Here is a 12,568-nt window from a genome sequence, read left to right as displayed (position 1 = left end):
ATCAAATAATTAACAAAGAAAAGGCTCCTTTTCTATAAAATAACCAATCTCAATCAATCAATCAAGCGAGGGACTGACGAGTTAAGGACTGACGATTCAGACGAAAACCTAGGTATAGTCTTTTCGGTTATAAGTATATGTTATATTCCAAAATTGGAACACAGACTCTTTAGAAGAGTTTATTACTACAAAGTACAGAACAACACTAGGTCTAGTTTTAAGTTAGAATGACTATTCTGCTCTATGAATGGCTTTTATAAACTGTAAGCTGTAAATGCAATGTCAGCAAAAAATGTCTTGATGTTTCACGCTATATTTTGTCTTAACATATATACCACAATACCTAACGTCATTTAATGAGCAGGGCTTACAAAACAATACTAAATAGTTGACAATTGTCCATTATTTAATATAAAAATTGCTTACCGAGGAACTGACAAAAAAGTCACTGGAACAAGACGTGCACGCACATCCCACGCCGCGGTTGCACTGAATTACAAAAATGGCCGACGCAACACGCAAGGCGAACGGCATTTGCAGATAACTTCATGTCTATACTATAAAAGCCGCGTAATTTCTAATTCCTAAGCGGCAAAGACCTGATGATTAAACTCGCGGACACAAATTTAACTTACATAAATGTAATGTTTTTTCAAAATATTGTGATTTTATTGATGTTATTAGGCAAATAGTCATTTTTTAACTGTCTTGAATAAAATAATAGTATATAAAAGGAATGTTTTTTCAGATATTAATGTCTGAATACAAAATTTTGTTAGGTGAACACGGCTAGGGCCTGATATTTGAGGTAGTTAAAAAAGTTTTCTAAAGTATAATTCTAAATTATTTCAAACATTTTGAGGGCAATTAATAAAACACATATTAAGCTGTTACCTACTAACTGAAAAGTAAAATTAATTTAATTTAATGCAGTGAAAACTTCCTGTGGAGATAGAGTTGCCCTATTTTCATGGAAGCACTCATATCTAAGTTAATCAATTCGATTGGACAGTCTGCTTTGTTACACCAAATTTTAGAATATTATTACGCAAAAACCTGCAATTTTATTATTAAAATTATTATTTTTGTCAATTTATATTATATTTTATTCTTTTTTTGTTATTTTACATTTGTTTCGACAATATTCATTAAATTACTTTATTTATTTGTTTTTTTATTACCATGTTGCCTTAGTTTTAGAAACACTATCGATTCTCGACGTTCTGCACATACGAACATACTTAGTGTAGCTGCATTTTCTTCATAAATAAATTATAAGTACGTCATAATAAAAATCATAAATAAACAATATGGGTCGTAAAAGTAAGAAAAGTATTGCCAATAAATTGGCTAAAATGAGCGACGAAGAACGAGCCAAATACATTCAAAAAAAAGCGGACGCTGAGGAGGAAATTAAACGAAGAAGAGAACAACTTATAGCAACATTTGTAAAGGTACTTACTTTATTGTATACGTTATTTGTTTGAATATGTTTACAGAATAAAATAGATTCATTATAATCCTCACAATAGAATAAATTGAAAAGAGAAGAAGGATATGGCAGATTAAATTTGGCCAAAATAAATCAACATTGGCATCAATTATTGCGAATGCAAAAATGTAAACATATGAAGGAGGAAGTAGGAGTACGTATTTGTCTTCGTATTGTAAGGTACCTAATTTAGTTAAAATTTAAATCCGTGCAGCATTTGAAGAAATGGATAGGAAGAGTGTACATACTAAAGGAAAAAACTATTAACAATTTGATCGACGAATTGAAGGAGGCCGAAACTCAATTGCAAAACAGCTTTCAAACTCACGCAATTCGTATAAACAAATTGATTGGTGTGTATATATTTTTTTATTCTTGTAACATTTTACGCGATTTAACTTCAAAATTAATCGTAAGTCGCAAAATAATAGCAGTTTCCTATCTCTATCCATATCGATTGGGCAAATATTATATAAAGATAAGAATAAGAAATATTTAAATTTATTTTCAAGACCAACACAATGAATATATGAAAAAAATGCACAGCCAGTATGAAAAAGACAGAGAAGAATTGATAGAAACCCTTTTAAATGAAAATAGAAACGTGATGGAAAAATTTCTTGAAAGTAGGAAGTTTTTAAAATGTATTATTTATGGAAATGATGAAAAACTGGAAAGAAATATGAAAGAAAATACGGAGAAACACGTGAAAAATTTAACCAGTATCGTCGCCAACGTATGTATGCCTACTTATAGGTAGACTACCCGAGTGGTAACGAGATATTTTTTGTTATTTATTGAAATTATAAGTAAGAGTTTTATAGTTAAAGATAAGTGTACATCTTATAAATTGGTATTTTATTTTATTTTTTATGTACACTGACTACAGAGTAGCATTTACTTTTGAATTAAGTATGAGATAGGTATATTTCTAAAGTTACACACAGTTATTCTTCGAATTCAGGAATGATATGGGAAAATTCCAACTGGCCAATCGTTACAATTTGCTTTACCTTTATTGATCAAACACAATATCAATTCTGTAGAAAATTCGCACTTGTCCAAATATCTACCTAAAAAACATAAAAAAAGTTAAAACGAGTACTTACGAACTGATGTTGTCCTAATTCGGGTCTAAAGGCCGTTATAGGTTGGAGTTACTTCCTAACGTTTTTTTCTTAATATTTATATTTACTATTTACTACTTACCATCCATTTGTCGATAGCAATCGTTTATTGAATCTTGAAAGAATTCTTCGGCATCTCTTCCAATTACATTTTTTAGCAGTTCTTTAGCAAGTTTTTGGCGATCAGGAAAACCAGTTTTATTTATCTTAAATTAACTCACGTTAAACAACACTTAAGTAAAATATCAATCAAAAATAAAAAAATATAAAATTATACTTAATTAATACCACATTCATTTGTTCCAAAAGACAACGTATTATGCAATGGTTAACTGAAGCATTGGTCTCTTGCGATTGTTCTGCTTCGTCTGTTGCTTTAGTTTGATCTTGATCTTCATCTTGATCTGAAGAGTAATCGGGACCTATTGAATCGTTACTGTTGGGTAGTTGGATGGTTATTATGGGAGTTTGTATTCGAAACGATTCGTTCCTATTCATAGGTATATTTTGATGACCAATTTCTTCACCCCTACCTGAAGCTAAAGTCCTAGCATCGTGATTGTGATTTTCAGTTATTATCGCTTTTCTTTGTCGTATTTGAGCGATTCTTGCCGCTGTAGTAAGCGGAAAACTATTAGTATTTTAAGAAATCTAATTCAGAGGACAATAATGCTTACATTGAGGATTGGCATCATCAGCTTCGTCAGATTGCAATTTTAAAGACAATGAAAAATTATTTCTTGCGTAGGGTCGGTCAGTTCTTGTAACAAATTCTAGAGTTAAGAAATTTTTATTTCGTAAACGTAAAGTATCAAAATCTTTTATTTCTATACAATTTTGCAGCAGTCGTTGAACTTCATCGAAATGGCCACGCGCCACTGAAAACTCGCATTCCAATGCCTAAATTAACAGAATCGCTTTTCAACACGCATTTAATAACGGCATTATTAAAAAAAAAAAACAATTAACTATCATAATAATTAGTACCTGAATTCCATAAAAAAGTTGTATTACAAAAATGAATAACGCAAATGGTAGCATTGTAAAAGCTGAGAATTGGAGAGTAATTTACAACTCTGGAATCAGAATAACACTTTTTGCCTTCATTTATGACGCTTTTACTTTTTATATTATTTCATAGGAAGCGTGGTTAATTAAGCACAAAACAGAGGTCTACTTGTTTTAAATTCTGTAGCATATTTAACCGTTTTGGTTGATACGACTGAATGATTTCCTTGCTCGACTCAGTTGATTGATTAAAAACAATCATCGCCACTACGGAAAAATTGTTATTACCTAGATTTACCTTTTAAACGAAGGCTAAACAATGATTAATTTACAAAAGGGAAATGGCGATGTATTTTAGGAATAATTGCATTAAACTTGAGTGAACAAGCGCTACTTCAAATCAAATTATCTTTGTGGTCGAGATGTGTTAATTTAAAAAAGTTAGAAATGAGGAGATACTAGAAAGAGTAGGAGAATCGATAAGAAATATGCGAAATAGGTCGGTAGGGGACACTTTCTCAGTCAGGAAGGGCTAGTTAGAGACAAATTAGAAGCAGAAATGAAATTAAGAGGGTTAAATGCGAAGTTTGACTGAAAATTGGAACAAGTGGAGTTACGTGTCCAACCAGTCTTCGGGCTGAAGAACTTATAGTGATAGTTCGATTAATATACCTACATGTGTTAACTGTTTCTATTTAAAATTGCAACTAAATACATAAAACAAAGAAACAAGTTTTATTTGCATTTTTTAGTATCACATAGAACAGGAGGAAATGGAAAAGAAACTGAAATCGATGTGTTGTTCCATGGTGAAGCAATTGTCGAATATAAGTAAAATGAGTTTTAAAGAAACTGTTGTAAAAAGAGTTCATTACCAAGGTCTTCTTAAGTTTGATCGAGAAAGCGCAACTATCATTAGGAATCAATTTGAGTGTATCCAAAAGAAAAAAGTAAGTGCATAATAAAAATTAAATTCGGGAAAGCGCTAATAAGCATGGTTTAGGATTTCCTGGAGCGAACAAAAAAACGCTATTCGGAATTAAACGAAGCCCGACAAAAACAATTGCAAGTAGATCAACATCAATTAAACTTTTTTAAAGATTGTCTATTCGTCATGAGAAAAAGGATGCTTTTGGACACAAAACTGGACGAAAAGCGACGCATTACATTAATCGAGTGTTCTTATAAAGCAATAAAGATTTTAGAGAGCATAGCTTCCAAAGGACAACAAATTTTACAACTAGCGCAAACTTGTGAAAGTCTTGAAACGCAATCAGACAAAATATCACGTTGGCATTATTTATTTCAACAAGAAGAAACGAAAGATCATTTTGATAAAAAAGGAGACGGTTACATTAATAAAAATGATCTGTATGAAGATAGCGAAATCGAAATGGAACGAAAAGGCTTTAACGAAAACAACAGTTATTTTCGAAGAATTAATTTGCTTCATTCTCCTTCCCAGAAGGCTGAAAGTAATTTAGATGAACTCATCAATGAATTAAATACCTTGGCTTCGCCCACAAGATCGAATTGCTTGTCATCTACATCACAATCACCTTCACCCAATCTTGTTCTTATTAATGAAACAGACAAAGCAATTATTAAACAAGATTTATTACTTTCTGTGCAATCTTATTCTGATACTATTCGAACTTTTTCCTACTCGAAATCAGCCCTTAAACGTAGCAAATCAAGCACTCACCCAACCCCGGACAGACCAAAAGCAGTACATCCAAAAAAATCAAGTTCTGCTCCGGCATCTATCATGAATCGTAAACCTACTGAATCAAACAATAGAAAGGAATTTCGTGAAACGAGTCCGTCGATAATTAAAATTTTGGATGAATTTAAGTCACTTGAAGGAATGGAAAACTTTTGGACTATTTACAACAAAGTTGAAATAGAATGTATCCGTCTCAAAAACGACAAGTTTATTCTACTTGAAGAAAATAAGCAATTGAGAAACGATCTCAGATTTCTGTTTCAGAGACATGAGATAGCTGGCGAACTTCCGCAGCCGTTGAGATCATAGAAGAATTTCATCCGAGGTTTAAACAGTATAAGGCAGCTTTTGCAATCATTTCTAATTATACTTCATTGTTATATATACCTCTATATATAAATTTATCTGATACATGAAATAAATCTCTTTCAAAATGTATTTACCTCCATAGTATGGTATACATATGTATATATAAAAATTAACATGTCAGGTTTTGAAGAACTTCCGCAATTATGTTAGAAGTCGACTTTAATTAATGTACAAAAACTAAATTAAAACAATCCAATAAAAATACATAAGTATTTATTAATTCAGGTTAGAAACCAAATAGGAAATATTGCATTCGAAAGACATAATGGAAGTTTTCTTTTAGGATTATTTTCATGATTTATTTACAATTAAAACTAACTAAAGTAATGACGACGAAACATAACGACATGTTCTTCTGAAGAGAAACTGCAACGGCACGTTTCTCCATTTCAACAAATATTGTATTTGTTATTTAACTACCAATAGTGCAAATTCTGTAGAAAACAATTTGCAAACATATTTCGGCTTTTAAAAAAATAGAACGCTATAAAACAAAATTTATTTATACACTATTATTAGATTAGTATTTCAATAGTCCTGTTATCCATTTTTTTTTAAATTAGGGTGAATAATAAATAGATAATAGGCACTTCTAAAGGCAGAAATATACAATAGGTAGATTTTAAACTCCATTAAAGCATGTAAGTAAATCTCAAAACAGCCAAACAATAATTAATCTTTTTAAATAACGTAACTTTGGTCTTTGGTATTTAGGTAAATTGAAACGTTCTTTATATTCGAAAAAAAAAACAAATAAATATAATATGCACAAAATAAATCGTATCAGTCTTTCATTATATACGTTTCTATCTGCATTGTATATTACACGTACTCAGCGGTCTCTTCTAGATAAATAAACTATAAATAAGAAACAATATGTAAAATAATAAATAAAATTTTCAAACTTGAATCTTATCTAAAGATAATCGTTAGAAATCGTTGACTAGAATCGTGTAGACTAGAAACGTTTCTTAGAAAAGAAAAATATACCTAAAACAAATTTTCAATAATGTTAAAACTTAAGAGACGGAATATTTATCTAAATTTACTCTTAATTCGGTCAGAGATATGCGTGAGAAAAGGCTTTGTATCCGTTAGGCGCTTAACAAAGAATACCTAGTTAATTTAAATGGTTTATAAAACTAGATCCCTATATCTATTATATCTATTGAACCGAACATACTGCAGATCCCGGTTTGTTTTCGTTCCCACTTGTTGCCCTTCTGTGTATTCCTTCTAGATATACATCCCTATTAAACAGGCCAGCTGCTAAAGGGATACTAAAATTTAAATTATAACTAAAAAAGATTATTAGTCTTCTTCATATACGCACGTATCAATCCCAGGTCGAATTTTGACTCTGAAAACTCCCCAAACTGGCTTATGATCAGAAGTTTTGATAGAAGAAACAGAATCATACACTACACACTCAATTTGTGTGTGATCGTTTTCGCTGTTCAGTCTTCTTTGAGAACGCTGCTTATAAAGTATTCGGTCGGTATAGGCCGGAGTTCTTTGTTTCGACGAAGAATCAAAGTTTTGTGTGCCAGGATCATACTACGAAATAAATATAAGCAGAGAGCACATTAATAACAAAACTTTACAATATTAGAAGGTAGTTTTTTTTAAAACATACTAATTAGGCGTTACTGTTTGAAATGTGTTTACTTTATAAGTGGGGGGGAAAGTAATGTTTGCTTCTGTAAAACCGTGGAAAGCAGCCCCATCAGCCAGAACCGTACACAGTTGATCGTGATGCATATATCCATGAGGCATGTGGGATGGTAAAGGAAAACTAGTACTCGATATCCATTCTAATACTTTACTTCTTGGTGATGCTAAACGAAAATTCAAATCACCAAACCAAAACACATAATCGAAATTCTGAGTAACATCTAAGAAAGGAAGTTGTTAAATGTATGTATAAAAATACTTGTGTAAACTATGTACCTCTGCTTTTATTTTTAATCGGCAAAATGCGAGGTAAATCTAATGAGTGAACGATCTTTTTCACATCTGATACTCGTTCCTTAACTTTCTCCTGATGGGCAGTTAAATGGGCCGTAACAAAAAGGAAAGAAGTGCCAAACAAAATGAAAGCTGAAGCTACAGCACCTTTTGTACGGAACGCGGTACCCGGCCGGACTGACAGGCTAGAATCATCTGACAATGAACAGTACCAGATTAAATCACGTCTTAAAAATATGGCCAAATGTATTGTACCTGTAAGTGTTAAAAATAATAAATTAACTGTAATTATTGTTGAAAATGAAAGTGAAAAAGTTACCTAAAGACGTGGAATGATAAAGAACATGAGAAGGCCCTAAAGTCTCTTGAAGACTAACTTCCCATTCAAATCTTTCAGGAGTTGTTTCTTGAGTTCCAAATACTAAAATATCAGGTACATGTTCAAGTCCAGTTGGCAAAACAAAATCATTTAATTCCCTAAAAAAAAGCATATTAGGAAATACAAAAAAGAACAAGCATATTTTTTATTACAATAATAAAACAATGATGCAGAACTACAAATTGCTTACCTTGGGGAGCACTGACCATTCATGTTCCATGTTCCAACAAATACAGTTACTTGACGAGCAGGCAAAGTTTTCTCCAACTCTACAGCACCTAGTAAAGAGTGAGCACCAATTCTCCCTTGTAAATAGTTCCTTTGTCTTGCAGTTGCTGTTGGTATCAAACGTAACACGTGGGCAGCTAACAAAGCTTTTCTTGCCAAGTTATCAGTACTTGAATTTGATTTACTGCTCTCTGGTTTTAAAAGGTTATTATGAGAAGCACTTTTTTCTAGAATGTCCCCTTCACAATAAGAATCTGGTGACTTCAGATGAAGATCATTTTCAGAAAAACTACTGCTCTTCCTTATGTAACCATTTACCTACATAAGCTTGTGGTTTTTAATGACATTAAAATATTAGAAATATTAAATTAGCCCACCTCCTTAACTTTCATGCTGGGATTAACTTCTAAACTAAGTGGCCTCTCAAGGACAGTCCCTCGGAAAGAGTGTGCTTTCAATACATTCGTGGAATGTGCGACTGATTCTTTTGCTCTCGGTTCAACCCCAACTTTGTTAGGTTTATAGGGTAAAAGCAACTTACTAATGGATTTTTTCTGTTTTCCTTTCGAGTCACCACCAGAATTTCTGTTATCGGTGGTCATTTTCCATTGCTATTTCTATTATTACGACTTTCACGGTTTCGTCTACCACATTTTGAGGTTACGTTTCGCTTTTTCGGTTTTTATAGTTTAGTTTCGTCCTAAAAATTAATAACCGCAAAAGAAATTTTTATAATTATAAAAACACGATCGCTTCTACAACAAAAAGAAGAGGTAACTGACCTAGTAAAATGTCAATACAAACAAAAATCGCAAAAATTCAGGAACTGGTGCGCACTCAAACTTTTTACGCACCACCCCTACCGAGCCCATTTAAGCCTTAAAACAATAAAACACTTACATTATTCACATATAGTAATACTATAATATACTAACCATATACTATTCTTTTATACATGCATGCTATAGATACTATACATTATTCCTATTTGACGTTAGTGACCTTGTAACATGGCCTTGTAACCTACTTTTTAATTCATTATTTCCATAATTGACAGTTATCTACGTTCATCTCATTCATCAGTCATATATACAATACTACTAGATATGAAAATAATAATAACATACTACCCATACATTCACAAAACAACAATAATAATACATAATAATACCTAAATACAATACAACAAACTACTTTTTTTATTAATAGCTGGTAATTTTGTGTCAATGTATTTAACTGTTTTTTAGCACTAGTATCAGTGAATTTAAACTTATTAAGACCAACACAATGTCCACTTTACCTGTTCAATTATTTAATAGCTTCGATATTTTAATAAAAAAAATATATATAGGGGAAATAATTTAATCAACATAATTAACAAGATAAAATACAATAACTTATCATAACAATTAAATGCAGAATATACCAGAAAAACGAGTACGTTTGTACTGCTCTTGTATACAAGTTAAACTTATTTGTGATTTTGTTACTACTGTAATTAAAAAGTTGCAATAATCAAATAACTGATACTGTTTGTAAACGCCAAAGTTCTCATTTAAATTGTAGAAGTCACTTAAAAAACATCATGTAATAAAAGCACCACTAAAAGCGTTCTTTAGTTACAAAATGTTTAAAATTGTTATAGTTGATCAGGTCACAGCTCTGCCTTAAAGTTCTCCTCAAACTGCTCTTCCTCCAAACTAAAATTTTTGTACACATTTTTATTTTTTTTTTTTTAATAAAAACAAATAATAAAAAGCAATTATGTAATTATTATGAGATAAATCGCTAGTGTAGTTTCTTTATGTTGAAAATTCATTAATGTTAAGTGGGTAATTAAGTAGTTATTAATCATGTTTGTTAATGTTACACCTCTCTCAGTATTATTGTTACTAAAATGTATTGCAAAGACTTCAGTAATACAAAACCATTTTCTCATTAATATCTTGATCATTTATCGTTAATACATTTCTCATACCATATAATAATTAGTTTATTGAAGATTAAAGAAGAAAAAAGGACTTATTAGTAGAAAATAACCAAAATAAACAAGTAACTAAAATAAAGATACATTGTCTAAAACAATATATTCTGGAGATTCAAGTAACTAAAAAGAGCACCATCACCACAAGTTCTTAAAGCATAATAAAATAAAAAATAGGGACAAAACAATAACAAAAAACTTTAGCCTTTTACTAACAGATGTAGATACTCGGCGACAAAAATTCTCAAAACCTTATTGATGTTTTCTGTAACTTGCAAGTCCACAATATTCCTATTATCTGCAGAAGTATGCCATTCTGTAGGAAATGGTGTTGAAATTAAATGCAAAATTGGAACCCCTGCAATTTAATGACAACCAATTAACAATTATTACTATGTTCATCTATCACATTTGTAAAAAGAGATTTTCTGGTTTTGACTTTTTTCAAACACAATTAGACCTACTGATCTCCCAATGATATGTATTAGGAAATTAAGATTTTCTGGGTTTTTTTAACTGAACAGCCAAAATAACTCAAACAAAAGATACAAACTTACGCCTTAACAAAAACGGAATATGATCATCTTCAATGTAGGAATTTGAAGATCTCCTATTAAAAGTTAATTGGGGAATGTTCAGAAGTCCCATTTGTGCTAAACGCTGTTCTGCATCCACAAGTCTTATATACCTAAAAAGAAAGGCATTATAAAGAGATGAATATACATATAGAAAAATATGTAAACACACCATCTTTCTGTTGGTTTGAAAAAACTATAAAATTGAGGCCTTGAAAACCCAATCAAATCTAAAAGGACCATAATGTCAATTCTTTGAATATTCTTTATATTTTCATTGTCCAAAGTATAGAAGTTTGTCTGATCCATTTTTTTGGCCAAATGTCTTGCCCCGTACAAAGAATCAGTTTTGGTCCATTCTTTGAATGCTTCCTCACCATCAAAAAATATCAACTTTAAACTAAGATCCCTTTTAGTTTTGATTTGCTCCAAATCGTTCTTCATCACTTTAATTAAATTCAACATCATTGCACAAGGCACTGCTGAATCGGTTGCTCCTAACAAATCAATAGGTATAAAATGGTTAAATTTTCAAAAACAATCTGTTATTTATACAACCCCTTACCAATAAAATCTTCAGAGCTGAAATACTTGCTGTCATAATGACAAGCTATAACTAAAAATCTTTCAGCTTTTGGATTCAAAGTGCCTATAATGTTTTTAAAAGTTAATCTACCGAAATTAGGAGTATTTTCTTGAAATTCGTCGATCTCAACATCCCAGCCCCATTTTCTGAGTTGGCTGGCAATGTAATTTTGTACCTTATCATGTCCCGATGTTCCTACTACTCTTGGAATTAGAATATTATTTAAAACTTGGTCCATATGTTTTATATCAGATAATCCAGCCAAGTATTGTACTTGTCCATCACTCAATTCTTTAGGAACATGATTATCCTAAACAGACAGCAATCAAAAGAGAAAGTATGTATCGTATTTACGACACCATTATTTAGGAAAGTACAATATGTACTCACTTTCTTTTGAAGAAATTTTTGGTTGGCATAAGAATGGCTTATATAAACAAAAATAGAAATTAAAATAGTTGACAACTGCATTTTAGAAACGGAAAACAACAACCGATAACTTTTAAATGTGTATTAATTCCAACGAAACAACTGTTCTGTTGAAAAAACTTTTTGGGTTTTCCTCAACTTCTTTTTGAGCACTCGAACCTCCACCTCCAGATTGCGGCCTTGAGAGGAAGCATTTCCCTGCCAGATTTGATTGACGTGGCAAAAATGTGACAAGTCGCATTTGCATTTTTATTAAACTTACTTCACTGCTGAATTCTAATTATCTTTCTTCAATTTGCACCAGTATCTTGAGATAAAAAATTTTTTTCACGTATAACAGCGATTAGGCAGCCATTTAAACCGTTGACGTCTAGCATGTACATTAGAACTACTTAGTTACGTGAACTGAATTAAATTCCTATTAATGTGTTATTAAAAAAACCGTAACAACTTCTCTCTTTTATCAGTAAAAATATACATTAACAAATAATTCAAGCATAATTACCTTAATTAAGTAGAGACAATACTACAATACATTAGAACTACATCGGCTCAATTGTTGATATACCTGGGTCGAGCAAAAAATAAAGGGACATTGTACAGCTATTTGAAAATGTATTAAAAAACTATTATATAATAACATGAACAATTTTATTTTAACATGACGTTCTTTTTGTTACCATTAAGAAATTCAGAT

General features: G+C 31.2%; 6 protein-coding genes across 11 annotated transcripts in view; 2 read left to right on the top strand and 4 right to left on the bottom strand.

Annotated features, from left to right (window-relative positions):
* Nucleotides 1-477, bottom strand: part of LOC108735466 (lactosylceramide 4-alpha-galactosyltransferase-like) — a 32,922-nt gene extending 32,445 nt beyond the window's left edge. Inside the window, exon 1 of the mRNA XM_025981353.1 lies at nucleotides 427-477. The gene's annotated coding sequence lies outside the window, so the exon portion shown is untranslated. The remainder of the gene's footprint in view (nucleotides 1-426) is intronic.
* Nucleotides 478-1,310: 833 nt separating this feature from the next.
* On the top strand, nucleotides 1,311-2,252 carry LOC108734850 (dynein regulatory complex subunit 2). Its single transcript, XM_018466563.1, has 4 exons — nucleotides 1,311-1,454; nucleotides 1,533-1,646; nucleotides 1,707-1,845; nucleotides 2,005-2,252. Exons 1-4 carry the CDS (start codon nucleotides 1,311-1,313, stop codon nucleotides 2,250-2,252), a joined length of 645 nt encoding a protein of 214 aa, XP_018322065.1.
* Nucleotides 2,253-2,353: 101 nt separating this feature from the next.
* On the bottom strand, nucleotides 2,354-3,227 carry LOC108736648 (general odorant-binding protein 71). Its single transcript, XM_018469147.2, has 3 exons — nucleotides 2,908-3,227; nucleotides 2,702-2,825; nucleotides 2,354-2,565 (listed from the first exon to the last, which is right to left on the bottom strand). The coding sequence occupies exons 1-3, from the start codon at nucleotides 3,115-3,117 to the stop codon at nucleotides 2,453-2,455; spliced, it is 447 nt and encodes a 148-aa protein (XP_018324649.1). The 5' UTR covers nucleotides 3,118-3,227; the 3' UTR covers nucleotides 2,354-2,452.
* On the bottom strand, nucleotides 3,140-9,339 carry LOC108736620 (inositol polyphosphate 5-phosphatase E). 3 transcript variants are annotated; one of them, XM_018469117.1, is made up of 11 exons: nucleotides 9,233-9,339; nucleotides 9,080-9,175; nucleotides 8,675-8,997; nucleotides 8,260-8,615; nucleotides 8,010-8,167; nucleotides 7,673-7,945; nucleotides 7,391-7,617; nucleotides 7,056-7,279; nucleotides 6,906-7,002; nucleotides 3,297-3,392; nucleotides 3,140-3,233 (listed from the first exon to the last, which is right to left on the bottom strand). In XM_018469117.1, the coding sequence occupies exons 3-10, from the start codon at nucleotides 8,897-8,899 to the stop codon at nucleotides 3,336-3,338; spliced, it is 1,617 nt and encodes a 538-aa protein (XP_018324619.1). In that variant the 5' UTR covers nucleotides 8,900-8,997; nucleotides 9,080-9,175; nucleotides 9,233-9,339; the 3' UTR covers nucleotides 3,140-3,233; nucleotides 3,297-3,335. The 3 variants fall into 3 exon arrangements, with proteins under 3 accessions (XP_018324619.1, XP_018324610.1, XP_018324625.1); XM_018469108.1 differs by lacking the exon at nucleotides 3,140-3,233 and adding an exon at nucleotides 3,453-3,519 and having other exon boundaries at nucleotides 3,376-3,392; XM_018469123.1 differs by lacking the exons at nucleotides 3,140-3,233; nucleotides 3,297-3,392; nucleotides 6,906-7,002 and having other exon boundaries at nucleotides 7,089-7,279; nucleotides 7,359-7,617.
* LOC108736638 (dynein regulatory complex subunit 2-like) lies at nucleotides 3,526-6,882 on the top strand. Its single transcript, XM_018469136.1, has 2 exons — nucleotides 3,526-4,577; nucleotides 4,631-6,882. The coding sequence occupies exons 1-2, from the start codon at nucleotides 4,401-4,403 to the stop codon at nucleotides 5,660-5,662; spliced, it is 1,209 nt and encodes a 402-aa protein (XP_018324638.1). The 5' UTR covers nucleotides 3,526-4,400; the 3' UTR covers nucleotides 5,663-6,882.
* Nucleotides 9,340-9,643: 304 nt separating the features above from the next.
* Nucleotides 9,644-12,275, bottom strand: LOC108736716 (glutaminyl-peptide cyclotransferase). Of its 4 annotated transcripts, XM_018469271.1 has the most exons (7): nucleotides 12,134-12,274; nucleotides 11,833-12,069; nucleotides 11,422-11,752; nucleotides 11,029-11,353; nucleotides 10,839-10,969; nucleotides 10,498-10,639; nucleotides 9,644-9,997 (listed from the first exon to the last, which is right to left on the bottom strand). In XM_018469271.1, exons 2-7 carry the CDS (start codon nucleotides 11,911-11,913, stop codon nucleotides 9,952-9,954), a joined length of 1,056 nt encoding a protein of 351 aa, XP_018324773.1. In that variant the 5' UTR covers nucleotides 11,914-12,069; nucleotides 12,134-12,274; the 3' UTR covers nucleotides 9,644-9,951. The 4 variants fall into 4 exon arrangements, with proteins under 4 accessions (XP_018324773.1, XP_018324781.1, XP_018324764.1 ...); XM_018469279.1 differs by having other exon boundaries at nucleotides 10,533-10,639; nucleotides 11,833-12,275; XM_018469262.1 differs by having other exon boundaries at nucleotides 11,833-12,274.
* Nucleotides 12,276-12,568: the final 293 nt, after the last annotated feature.

The sequence above is a fragment of the Agrilus planipennis genome, unplaced genomic scaffold (genome assembly GCF_000699045.2).
Source record: "Agrilus planipennis isolate EAB-ADULT unplaced genomic scaffold, Apla_2.0 scaffold5, whole genome shotgun sequence".
NCBI lineage: Eukaryota > Metazoa > Arthropoda > Insecta > Coleoptera > Buprestidae > Agrilus > Agrilus planipennis.
Note: the sequence above shows the minus strand (reverse complement) of the source record. Positions and strands in the feature narration are given on the sequence as shown.

Coding starts and splice junctions, on each gene's coding strand:
- LOC108736620 (XM_018469108.1), bottom strand. CDS start 8,899: ATGACCACCGATAACAGAAATTCTGGTGGTGACTCGAAAGGAAAACAG. Junction 8,616..8,674: donor CCAGCATGAAAGTTAAGGAG/GTGGGCTAATTT, acceptor AAGCTTATGTAG/GTAAATGGTTACATAAGGAA. Junction 7,618..7,672: donor GATTAAAAATAAAAGCAGAG/GTACATAGTTTA, acceptor TTCCTTTCTTAG/ATGTTACTCAGAATTTCGAT.
- LOC108734850 (XM_018466563.1), top strand. CDS start 1,311: ATGGGTCGTAAAAGTAAGAAAAGTATTGCCAATAAATTGGCTAAAATG. Junction 1,647..1,706: donor ATATGAAGGAGGAAGTAGGA/GTACGTATTTGT, acceptor AAATCCGTGCAG/CATTTGAAGAAATGGATAGG. Junction 1,846..2,004: donor TCGTATAAACAAATTGATTG/GTGTGTATATAT, acceptor TTTATTTTCAAG/ACCAACACAATGAATATATG.
- LOC108736716 (XM_018469262.1), bottom strand. CDS start 11,913: ATGCAGTTGTCAACTATTTTAATTTCTATTTTTGTTTATATAAGCCAT. Junction 11,354..11,421: donor CAGCTCTGAAGATTTTATTG/GTAAGGGGTTGT, acceptor TTGATTTGTTAG/GAGCAACCGATTCAGCAGTG. Junction 10,970..11,028: donor TTCAAACCAACAGAAAGATG/GTGTGTTTACAT, acceptor CTTTCTTTTTAG/GTATATAAGACTTGTGGATG.
- LOC108736648 (XM_018469147.2), bottom strand. CDS start 3,117: ATGAATAGGAACGAATCGTTTCGAATACAAACTCCCATAATAACCATC. Junction 2,826..2,907: donor TTTTGGAACAAATGAATGTG/GTATTAATTAAG, acceptor AGTTAATTTAAG/ATAAATAAAACTGGTTTTCC. Junction 2,566..2,701: donor TTGCTATCGACAAATGGATG/GTAAGTAGTAAA, acceptor TATGTTTTTTAG/GTAGATATTTGGACAAGTGC.
- LOC108736638 (XM_018469136.1), top strand. CDS start 4,401: ATGGAAAAGAAACTGAAATCGATGTGTTGTTCCATGGTGAAGCAATTG. Junction 4,578..4,630: donor AGTGTATCCAAAAGAAAAAA/GTAAGTGCATAA, acceptor AGCATGGTTTAG/GATTTCCTGGAGCGAACAAA.